Source organism: Thyridium curvatum (assembly GCF_004353045.1).
Source record: "Thyridium curvatum strain D216 chromosome Unknown NODE_29_length_410198_cov_82.451705, whole genome shotgun sequence".
Classification (NCBI taxonomy): Eukaryota; Fungi; Ascomycota; class Sordariomycetes; order Thyridiales; family Thyridiaceae; genus Thyridium; species Thyridium curvatum.
Genome location: NW_022156784.1, coordinates 230748 through 242794, shown reverse-complemented (window position 1 = coordinate 242794; position 12047 = coordinate 230748). Strand labels below are relative to the sequence as shown.

General features: G+C 54.4%; 1 protein-coding gene across 1 annotated transcript; it reads right to left on the bottom strand.

Moving 5' to 3' along the window:
• Positions 1 to 1783: 1783 nt before the first annotated feature.
• On the bottom strand, positions 1784 to 11999 carry E0L32_005543 (uncharacterized protein; the record flags this gene model as incomplete). The annotated part of the gene is made up of 7 exons (XM_031140076.1): positions 1784 to 2634; positions 2696 to 6199; positions 6255 to 7033; positions 8477 to 8999; positions 9062 to 10697; positions 10762 to 11616; positions 11730 to 11999. The coding sequence occupies 7 exons, from the start codon at positions 11997 to 11999 to the stop codon at positions 1784 to 1786; spliced, it is 8418 nt and encodes a 2805-aa protein (XP_030996058.1).
• Between the last annotated feature and the right edge of the window lie 48 nt (positions 12000 to 12047).

Here is a 12047-nt window from a genome sequence, read left to right as displayed (position 1 = left end):
TCTCTTTAGGGAGCATCCCTTCCCGGTAAAGATGCTCATTCCCAATCAATTGAATGAAGAGTTGGACGTTTCGCCCGAAGGTCTTCGGGGCTCTTACCTTCTCCGGCATGCTGGGGCTGGCCTGGCACTACCGACCTTCCCCATCCGGGCATGAGGAGTCGAGAGTTGCGGGCAGAGGGTCCGAGGCTGCAACTCCCTGGCTGAACCAGCCATTCATCCCATCGGCGCGCCCATATATGCTTTCTCGTACCTTCTAAATCCAGCAATGCCCTCGTCCTCGGCGGTCTCTTCGCGCGCATCGAGTGCCTTCTGGGACTGTGTTTTCGCAAAAAAGTCATCGCTGATTTGGCCGGCATTTCGCCATGTCTGGGCTCTCATACCTACCTACTGTACATAGGCATTGGTCCTCGTCATACGTACCAACTCTCCTAAAATCGGAGACTTTACCTAGATCCTCCTCTTGCCCTACCGGCAAGTCCGTCCCCGCTTTGGCATCGATTGCAGCGATGTCCCCTGCAACCGCCAGCGCACATCGCCAGCGCCAGTCGAGACACCGAGGCTCCCGGCTCGGCGCCCACCCAACCAGACACCCGGGTTAGCCTACCAACTTGTGCCCATGCGATGCATCTGGGCGGAGAGAGGCTGACGATGGCTAAGATCTTACCGGGGGGACTCCTTATCTCTCTCGATCTCCACCCACGTGCCCAGGCTTTCTTCGTTGACGCGACACGGGACCGTCTTGCAAAGAGATAGAGCGTACACTCGCTCGAGGTACGAGTACGCCGTACCGTACCTACTTGTAGACCTGACCGCCTCTTTCCCGTCCAGAAAAGAAGCAAAGAAAGGAGAGAGTATGGAGACGATGTGGGGAAGAAGCAGGAACAAGAGGCCACCCCGCCGGCACCAGGTTCAGCTGCGCTCTGTCTTTTTTTCCAATCTCGCCGTCGATGCGCATCTCGAGGAGGACCTGTACCGACATACAGCCCAACCGAGTCCTCTAACGCATCCCCGAGGCGCAGCGGTGCCGATGAAGCACCAAACGAAACTGTATCGACCACTCCATCCCAGAGTTTGGTACGCTCTGTGGTGTAGTTCGTGCTAGCCTCCACCTCCACCTCCTTTGTCTAGATGTGTGTGAAAGCCAACATCAATAAGTCGTAAATGCCACCACACAAACCTGAAAAGACTACGCAAGTACTACTCGAAGCAATGTATGAAGGGCCTTTCGCTCAGTTTCAGAAAAACAAGAATGTACACAGGAACCATGTCCATATGAATGCGCTACCTATGCAGATAGAAAAGATGCGCCTATTGATGGATCATCACCCGCCCTCCCCTTTTCCCTCCCAAGAGGCCCCCCCCCCCCTTTAGACATCCCACCGCCAATGCAGTCTTCGCCAAAGAAAGAAACCACCCATAACAAATCCTCTTACGTAGCGCAGCCCCCCCTTCTAAGGACCTTGTGGCCCATGTTCTACAGACCTGCAAGCCGGGATGAGAACCTTCATCGCCAGGCATGAATACAACCGAGTTCGTCGAGCCTCATAGACTCTTCTCTTCGCTTCCAATGATATGAAAAAGAAAACAAACCCCCTCAAGACAAGGCGCAGCTCTTGGTAAAGGAGATCCATGATGTTTGGGAAAGGCATCACTCTGGGCATTCCCAGGTCTTCCGAATATCGCTCAGTTAATCGGAGCGAGGAGTCCGCACGACGACAGTACCGCTTGAAGCTGTCGTAGACGAAGCCCCCTCCTCCGAAGGCTCAGTGGGACTAAGGGTCTGCTAAACCATCTTTTGGTCGTCCTCGCTGATGTGGATATCGACCGCCTTCTCCGACGCGTGGTCTTGACCGACCGCGTGCGAGTTCCACACTTGGTCGCGGATCTCGTCCATGTTTGCCTGATTGAACGGGTCGAGCAGTGGTGGCTCCTCCTGCCCGAAGGCCGGCTCGGCCACCTCGGTGTTGCCGTAGTCTTCATCGTCGCCGCCATCGAAGCCCATTTCGGCGTCGCGGTCCGCCCCATCATGGCCGATAATCATGCTGTCGGCGTCGTTGGCTGTCTCGGATGAGTTGGCCTGCACCTCATTGCTGCTGCCCATGTCGTCACCCCCGAGATTCTCGAAAGTCCATTTCTGCGCTGGCCAGGAGTTCTCGTGGTGATCGGCCATCCCGCCAATTCCCTCGTCATCTTCGATACTCTTTTGCACGTTGCTGCTTTGGCCAAAGTCCAAGATCCCGGCGCCCACAGGGGGCTCTTCATCACCAATGTCACCGAATCCGGCGCTGGCCTGCTGGTACGACGGCGGACAGTCCTGGTCTGCGGTCGCAGTCAGTGTGCTGGTGCTTGCACCATTAGCCAAGCCACGACCTCCTTGCCGGAGAGTTGCTTCGGCTCCTGTCAAAGCGCTCGACGACCCACGAAGGGAGGAGCCGGTGCCGAGACGCTGACCTTCCCCCGACTCTGACATGTCCTCGTCCTCGTCACTCGAATCATCTCCAGCCTCGTATTTCTCTACAATGGCCTTGAATCGTGGACCACCAAGAGGTCCGGTAGAACGACGACGGTAGAAGAGAAGATAAGCTGCCTGAGTGACGACACGATCTGGGTCGCTAACTTTGGAAACGGACGAGTCTAGGCAGTAAAAGATTAGAATAGTCCAATTCCCAACAGGGGGAGCCAGCGCGACACTTACCATTATATTCGTACCACTTGTGATCAATAAAATTCTTCGCAAAGGCAGTATAGTGCCCGCCTCCAAGGCCACCCCAGTGATCGTCGACAGCGATCAGGTCAAAGATCTCCTCCTTCCCGGAGGCTTTGTCAAGAACCCGCTTGGTCAAGTCCAGTCCTTCGACAGGAAAGTCGACCTTCGTATCAAGCTTGTCCCTCCGCCAGCCGCTCGAGCTGAACCTCTTGAGGTGAACAATGAGAATGTCTGGGGTCCTCCAGAGATCGAACTTCTTGCTGGCACGCCGGTGCTCTTTGCAGCGTGGGCAGTACCATGTGTCGTTCTCCGAGAGGATCTCCTCCTTTTCGAATTCGTCCAGACATTCGCCAAGGGTGAGGCCGTTCTTGCGGCGCGTGTTGCGCGCCTTTCTCTTCTCCTCAAGAGCGGGATCGGGAAGCGTCTCGAGCTTTGAAGGTGCGAAAAGCGGTGCGCCGCGCGAATCATTCTCGTCCTCTTTACCGAAGACCATCTCCCATGCCTGCAAGTTCCAATCGACAACAAGGCCTTCGCCAAGACGAATGAGCGGACCGCCATCGGCACTTGAGGGTGCCTGAAGATCGAAGCTATCGTACACCTGCTGCTGCTGTTGCTCTTGCGCTTGGGAAGACAGATGCGGCTGCTTAGCTCGGCGCTTATTCTTGCGCCCAGAGGTCCTGGGCATCTTGCCTCTTCGATTCACGGGGGCAATCTTGTGGCCGTTCCTGCCGCTAACGGGGCGTATGGCGATGTCCTTGACCGCCGGAGTGATTTCATCATCCGACTCTTCGGCCATGCGGGCCACGGCTTGAACAGTTGACTCTGGTAGCTGCTCACTGTCGCTCTCGTTCTCGCTGCTGTTGCTCCAGCTGTTCGGCGTTTGCGCATCAGATGGGGGCGCAGGTGCCCTGGTCTGCAGCCTAGGAAAGTCCTTGTCCTCAGAATAGCTCGACCATCCTGTGGGAATAGCACTGCCAGCCTCGTGGAGATAGCTCAGCTCGAATAGGTTCTGGAGCTGCGGACTAAGCCACTCCTTTGGATCTACCCACTTCGGGCGTTTGGTGACAAAGCTCTTTAGGGGTTGGGGCTTGGCAGATTCGCCCGCATCCTTCATCGCCACATCAACCATATCTTCCTCACCCTCCACAGATTTAGCGACGACCTTACCGTCGCCAGCAGAGTCAGCATCGGATGCAGGAGCGGTAACCAAGTCTGCATCAGTACTGACCTCCGCATCCGAGTCCTCCACGGCTGAAAATTCGGCCCACGAAGAGAAGGTGGCGACCTTCTCCAGGACTTTGCGTCGGATTGCATCTTCACTCCGTGCCTCCTCGCGAGAGACAACGATAAAGTGAGGCGGTACGCATGAACCCAGATCTCTAATCTGCGCCCGCTTCCCGCCGAATCCAGGCTCTTGATTGGCAAGGCGGTGCATTACGGGCACGAGAATACGGTCAGCTGCGGGGGTGTCCCAGCTTGGTGTCTCAACGTCATCGCTATCAGTTGGGTCGAGGAGTGATCGGTAGTGCTGCTTCTTGGGCTGTTTGAAAGAAAGGTTGGTAGGCACTGCCTCCAGCTCGTGGACAGCGGCTGTGTCGTTCGAGTGGATCTCCTCTGAGACGGAAGAATAGTCTTCATAGTATTTGAAGAACTTCTCCTTGTACTCCTCGCCAGCAAAAAGACGATCGACTGGAGTGCCAACACGAGTTGCGACAAATTCTTTGAGCGACTTCATGCTGCTGGCCTTGTCCAGCTCGCAATCAATATAGATAGGAGTGTCATTGAGAGGATAGTATTTGATCTTCGAGCTCCACACACTCCTAATAGGTAGAGGGAGGGTCAGGTTCGTGAAAGGGTCAAAAGTGATGCTGATCTTCTCGCACACAGGGCAGACCAGAGTCGACTTATACATGCCTGTGAAGAGGTCGGCAACCACTGAATCGTCCCGGCGCTTCGTGATGTCCCAAACCTTGTCAGCCATTTCTCTGATGGCAGCCGGATTGTTGATCATTTCATCTGTGGAATCGGGTTTCTCAATGTAGGGCTTTTTCTTGATGCGGCTCAGGTCTTCCTGCAGGCCATCGAGAAGGAAGCCAAGGAACTCTTGAGAGTCCTGCTGGCCATAGCCCGAGAAAGCGGGAGCATAACGCCCAATGACGTTTTTGAACTGTCTCGGCGCCACGGAAGCCGGAGACGGATCCCTGTAGATCTCATGAAGCAAGTGGCTGTAGGCCATGGCGACGTGACCGCTGAAACCGAGTGGGTTATCGGTGTTGATCTCACTGTTGGCCTCATTCACCAGGAAATACTTGGTCAACTCTTCGACACTTCGAACGCATTGAAGAGCCGAGTTCATGTAGCAAGTATTTCCGAGGTTGCCCAGCCCTACACAGCCCGTCGTACGACCCGATTTCTGCTTCGTTCGGCCACGGGTCATCGGGCCCTGAGGGGCAGGGCTGCTACGGCCGCTTGCGATAGACGATGCCTTGCTAGCCAGACTAGTGACAACATGCTGTTTCGCCGGCAATTGCTTTCCCTTGTCCTTGCTGGCAACCTTGGAATTATAGGTGGAGACGAAATGCCTAGTGTTGTCAATGCTCTCGTCGAGGACGAGCTGTTGATCCATGCCGAGCGAGTAGAAGGCCAGGGTCGAGTGGCCATTATAGTTGGGATTGCCGGTGTTGTCCTTAAAATCCAGCAGATCCCTTCCCGAGTTCTTCTCAAGCTTCATAAAGACGTCAACAGCAAGCAGAGTTCCTTCCCAGGGATTCTGAGCACCATTTGTGCGAGAGCCGGCATCCTCGATCTTTGGAGAATCAGGAGGTGTTGAGAGCAGCGAAGCTTTCGCTTGTGAGGAATCAGACTCGCCAGAGGGTACCTTTGATGGAATAGACCAGACCCTAACTTTCCTGTCCATGGGGATGTCCAGCCGCTGTTTCGCTCGTTTCAAGAAGCTTTGCAAATTGTGCGATGTGCTGCACATGACAACGGGCGCAGGTGGATTGCTGGCTTTGAGGCTTTGCTCTATCGGGATCGGGCTGACCTCCGACCAGAGGCGATGGAGAGTAAAGACTGGAGGGTGGAACTCAACTTGGATGTTGGGCATTGTTGAGTCATGGGCGGTGTTGTGAGCGGTCCGGAGGATGGGCAGCTGGCCCTCTGCCACACCGTACCAGGTCGACAGAAGATCCCAGGCATCCTTGGGGAAGAGTTCGAAATGGTCGAGGCCAGTGCCTGGTACTAATCGGACAGCGTCATCTCCGTTCACGTCTTTGACGATCGCCTGGATGATGTCCGCATTGTCGACGGGGCCCAGTTCTGCTGGGTCCTGGTCGGCCGCCTTTTGTTTTGTTGCCGTGCCTAGAGCCAAAGCCTTCTCAAGCCATTTTCTCGACACCAGGTAGACAATGTCCCCCTCCTGCATCTGTTGCTCACTGAAGGCGCGCAGCAACGTCTGAATAGTCTTGATCTGCTCGGGAATGGGCGGATGACCTGGAGACAACGTTAAGGAAAGCGGAGCGGGAGCATCTGGATGGGCTGGACATACCGTGTATCATGGGAAATCCATTCGTCCCCTTGTCGAGGTCTGATGAGCCGTTTGTGTGCGTTTCGCCGGGCACTTCAGGTGGGACCTGCGGTGAGGCAGCTGCATCCGCGCCATCTTCGGGAGGCAGAGAGATCATGTCCACATCTTCACGGGCGTCTGCGCCAGCTTCGGGCTCCATGCTGGATGCGCGACGCTTCAGCGGAGACGACGACCTCTGTGGCAGGTCGCCGTCTGCGACCATAATTGCACGACGTGTAGCCGAGGCTAGAGACAGATGGCTGCCGTTGGCGGCGAGAGACGGGAGAGAGGCGGCAGAGGTCGGCTCCGAAGAGAAGATCTCGTCACCACGGTCGTTGTCGACGGAGAGGTCAGCAGAAGCAGCGGCAGGGGAACTTGCTGTCGAGTCGGCGTAGTCGGATGCGAACGATTGGCTGTAGTTGTTTGTCTGCAGCCGCGGGGGCAAGCTCGAGGCCGGTAGTGAATCGGCACGTACGTAGGTTGGGGTGGCTAAGCCAGAAGGCAAAGACTCAGAAAAAGAAGTCGCTGGCTGTTCGGGATCCACCTCGGTGGATGGGAGAACCAGGTCGTTGGGACTATCCTGGTCTCGGGTCGTCTGGCGTGTAACCTTTCTTTTCTTTAAGGAAGACGTCGTGAAGGCGAGCTGCGTCGGCAGCTCTGGGATAGCGAACCGGTTGTGTGGTCGAGAAAGAGGGACGAGGCGCGGCGCTGAGCAAGCGGTCACAGCTCGGTGGACTGGGATGAGGTCGTCGAAGTTTCTTCTGCATTAGTGATAGGCGCTACTATCGGTCAGGGTGATGTAACGGTGAGGCGTGACGGCTAGGAAGGTAGCTGGGCTGTGCATCTCCCAGTTCCGAGTCCCGTAGCAGAGTTTATCAGAATGGGTTCAAGACAAGACGAGTTGTCTTGGCCAAGACTTGATCGTGGTTTCTGTTCCCCAAGACTTTTTTTCGGTTGCTAGATTTGGCGCTGTTTAGCGCCGTTGGTCAAGGCGCTGGTTCAGTGTTTGTATCCTGGTGGTTTGGAGGGGTGCTGAGAGGGCACCTCTAGGGCAAAAGGTGAATAGCAACTCAGTCACAGAACAGAGAGCACAGAGAGCCTAGCAGACAAAGAAGTCAAAGGGAAGGATTTTGAGGGCTCAGCGTCGAGCATTCTATATTTGGGGCATAAACCAGGGATCCATCCTTTCACCAGGTACATTGTTCACCCCCTCGCTCATTGTTTGTCTGATGTACCGTACCAGCCAGGGCTGAGAACTGGTTGGTGGCTCCGTAGCTCCGCAAGACGCAAGCAACATTACCTTGCTCGCCTTGGAAGCAAGCCCTGGGCCAGCTCCACCAAGAGCCAAGAGGAAAAGAAAAAGCCATTGGAAATGAGCGCAGGGCAGGGGCCTTCGAACATGCACGTAGCACCAAAGATCTCCTCTCGTCAATTTACAGAGTTAGGTACCTAGGTAGGTAGTCAGATATCTCTAGATGACGACGAAAAAGACTTTGTCAGATAGTTAAGAGAGTTTTGTCTTTCCTCGAGACAGCCGGGTCACCCTCTGCCAGCAGCCACACCAAACCCTTGATGAATCAATACAGAAACAAGAACAGTGGGTTTGGGAAAAGCCCTTACCTGAAGATCCCATTTGTCAGGGCTGCGACTGCCGTCATAGCACAGAATTACTAGGTACCCATACCTGCATGCAGTGATGAGTGAGGGTGGGGTGGTCCCGGCTGACAGGGGCTAGGCGTGTTGGAGAAAGGGTCACACGGCAAATAAATCCATCAATGTCGAGCATCACTTGACCTACAAGTAGAGACAACCACCAATTCCATGGATCCAACCGCAATCTATTTGTGTATTCTTTCTACCTTTTGTCATGTCAAATATCACGTAAAACTTCTAACTTCCCAAAGAGACTAAATAAAAAATATGAGAAAAAGAAAAATGGCATGCACACGTTGAACGTGCCAATAATGTTGCACGAATATCGTCGTCTCCTCTAACCACACCTTTGGAAGGCATGACTTGTTGCATTTGCAATTGTGCTCGGAGCAGCTCTTCGTCAAGACTGTTAACATCCCCAGAAGCGCGTCGATTCAACCATTCGCGTGTCCAAAGTATAAGAATGGAAGACGGCATGTCCATCCAGGCCATCATCTTGCGGGCCATCGGCAATGTCCAAATCGGGGGCTTGTCCAAAGCCAGCCCCTCACAGCTTGGCATCTAGGTCCTCATATTCACTGAGGTCCATCACAGGCCGGGCGCCAGCCGTGACCGCCAGTCCCTGCTTGAAGTCGCGCACGTCCTTGATGAGAACCGGCTTGGTCCCGTTGAGAGAGAGCGGTTCTTTGCAATTGTCTCCAACCAGGCCATTCGTCCTGTGCGCCGCCGACAGCTTTTTCCAGGCAGCGACCGCCGAGTCCACCTTGTCCTCCGCGACTCCGAGGTCCTTGAGAAGGTACGCTTTCATGCCTTCGAGCTCTTGCTTCTCATCGTGATGAGCAGCGGTGAGCTTCGCTTGGAGGTCAGTGGCGGCCTGGCGAGAGAGCTCATCGTCAAGGTTCAGAGTCTTGACCAGCTCCGAGATCTGCCCGGTAGAGACATCGCTCTTGGACTGTGCAACAAGGTGAATGGCAAGTTTTGCCCGCGAGGGGGATTTGGGGTTGATGTAGCGGTCGAAGAACTCAATCATGTCGGCCTTGGTCAGTTCCTTGATCAAAGCGGCTTCCTCGCGAGCTATAGAAAAAAAAAAGTCAGCTATGTGAAGCGCAGGCTTGCTAGGATGTGTGAGGACTTACCAAAATTGAAGTCGTAGTACTCGCTATAGATCTGGCTCCAATGCCTGCCAGTCTCCTGGTCGAGGTTCTTCAGCTTCTCCAGCCTCTTCACCATCAAACTCCGCTTATTGCTTTCAAAGTCGGCCTCGCTCATATTTGCCAGTGTCTCGGCATAGTTCGTCAAGAATGTTTCGATACGCGTCTCGAGATACTGGGGGCTCTTCTCGCTCTGAATAATGAACCTGAAGCCCACTGTTGTCAATGTTCCTCGATAGCCGGAGAATACGACGTAGCCGAGTTGCTCTTTTGTTCTCAGCTGGTCAAAGGCGGGCTCATGAATGAATTGGTCCAAGAGCAATGTCTTGGCGCGGATCAGTCGATCAGCCTTGTCGCCAATATGAAGCAGCATCTCGATGGCATGATTGACGTTGGCAGGGTCCTGCAGAGTCTTCTCATAGACAAAGTTACTTCCAGGGGGGAAGACGAGAGAGCGGAAGATGGGCCACTGGGGCCTCGGCAAGTGACGCGGCTTCAGCGTCGACTCAATCATGTCTGTAAGGGTGAGAGCATCTTCCTTGTATAGGTTGCCGTGGACATAGACCTCCATGTGCAACTGGGAAAGCAGTTCCTTGTGGAAGCTCCTCGTGGAGTCGACTGTGATATTGGGTAGTTCCGCGGCGAGTTCCTCCACAACATAGTCATTCTCCGAGGTGAGCCAGGCGAGATAATCATAGAGCTGGTGATAGGGCTGCTGGAAAGCAGAGTTGCGATAGCTCCTGCTCAGACGCTCTTTGATGATCCCAAAACGATCCGACTTGATCTCAAGATCCCGCATGGTGATCAGGACCTGTTCCAGTAGGACCGGTAGCTTGTCGTTGTAGCCAGACACCTCGGCCGTGATACCACGAGTATCTAGCGAGACACTGTACTGAATTCCCGCCAGGTCGGCATCATAGGAATACTCTTCTAATGCGTCCCTCACAAGATCGGTGAAAAGCCGGGCCTTAACCGAGGTTTCTGCCGATGCATATATGAGTGGACTTTTGAAGCTGACTATCAGGTTCGCCTTGGGAACCCAGAATGTATCATCCTTCTTATACCAAGTCCTCGCCAGCTCATCGTTGCGGATCATGCGAGGTGCGATGGCGGGTTCTTTGACCTCTTTCTTCTCAACCTCGAGTTTCGTGGGGATGAACTGATTCTTGTGAGGCAAGTGGAGGTTGGAAATACGTTCTTTCGAAGAAACAGAATACGCCGCCTTGAGCTGTCTCATAAAGTCGTTCGGAATCTTCTCGTATTTGTACTCCGTCCCGTACCATTTTTCCGTCTTGTCCCAATTACCGGGGAAGTCCCGAGATACTATAGACATGCGGAAGTTGTCCGGCCGAAGGCAGTCGATGCCTTTCTGGATGAGGACGGGGTCAAACTTTCGCAGACGGCTGTGCCCACTGAGGAGCCACTCTCTCGGCAGGGGCCGTTGCATCACAGAGGACACCTTGCTGGTGAATCGGCTTGCGGGAGTCTTCTGTTTGAACTTGAAATCAACTTCGGCCATGCCCCTCTGCTCTTGGAATATCCACTCCTGAGGAGGACCCTCTCGAAGGAGGGACACATACTCAAAGAAGACCTTGATGACTTCCTGGTAGTTTTTCAGGCCCTGAACAAGCGAGTTAGTCTCAAATGAGTCTCAAAATTCCGGGGTGGGGGGGGATCTCATTCACCTCTTCCGTCAGTCGAATTTGACAATCAAATATGCCCGGTGAGCCGGGGCAGATGGGGTAGGCGCCAGCACTGAGGCTATTTGCCCAGCCTCTAGATTTGATGTATGCCATGATGCTGCCAGGACCCTCGTGACCAATTAGGTGGCTGATGTACCGACTTGGCTGTGCTTCGTAAAGTAGTTCCTCATCCAGGAACGGAAAGAAGAGGTTGAGCTCCCGCGAGTCCATGACTGGCTTGGCAAACCATTGCATACCCAGCTGGTCAGGCCCAAATGGCGTAGCCTCCGACCACCTATTGGGCTCCAGGTCCTTGTTCTTGACGTCCGAGAACAGCTCGACGACCCAGTCTTCGAGGACATCTAGCGGCTCCCTTCCCAGGACAACAAGCTTCATCCGGTTGGCCGAGTAGTGTTTCTCATAGAACTCGATGAACTTCTCTCTGACTTTGATGCCACGAGCCTCCGGTTGGTTCTTGAGAACATCAAGATTCCCAGTGGAGAAGTGACAGTACGGGTGATCCGGGCTCGACAAGGATTTCTCTAGCTGATGTAACCTCCATTGGTCACTCTGCAGATTCTTCTTGTTCTCCGAATCGACAGCCTGGAGCTCGCGGTCCAGGGTAGACGCGAGGAACAAAGGCTGAATGAAGAACTGGGCAAATCGGTCTAGCGCGCCGTACAGAGGCGACGGGTTCTCGGCCGAGGCCTCACCATCATCGTGAGGCTTACCAGAGACGTCAAAGAAGTAATTGGTGGAGATGGACGCCGTGTAGGCATTGGAGCTACCAGAATTCGAGGAAAGGTACTGAGAGTAAGCATTTTCCTCGGGATACTTCTTGGTGCCCATAAACAGGAGCTAGATTTCGGTTCCCACGAGTGTCAGCGAGATGGACATATCATTGACTACACACAAAGCCAACCCCCTTCAAGACGGGTGTCTTCTTGAAACGGGCGTGTGGCAAAACTTACATGCTCTACCGCGTGGGCCATGCCCGGCATCTCCACTTCGTCGCTGAAGTTGCCCACATTGACATCAAGCGAAGCACTCGCTTTGTCAGTCTCAGCATCGTGGACGAGTAGGGCCTCGAGCTGGTTCGGTAAGCGAATGACCCTGTAGGATCGGTCGTCGAGGGAGGGCGTCTCCAGTTTGTCTGTAACCCTCACCACCTGCCCCGATTTTGCTCGAGTCGGCACCGTCCTGTCCGCCGCGGATGAGTTTTGCTGGTGAGGCGGCGGCATGGTGATGGTTGAGAATGTGCGAGACGGGGCCGTCTGGTGGCAATGCGG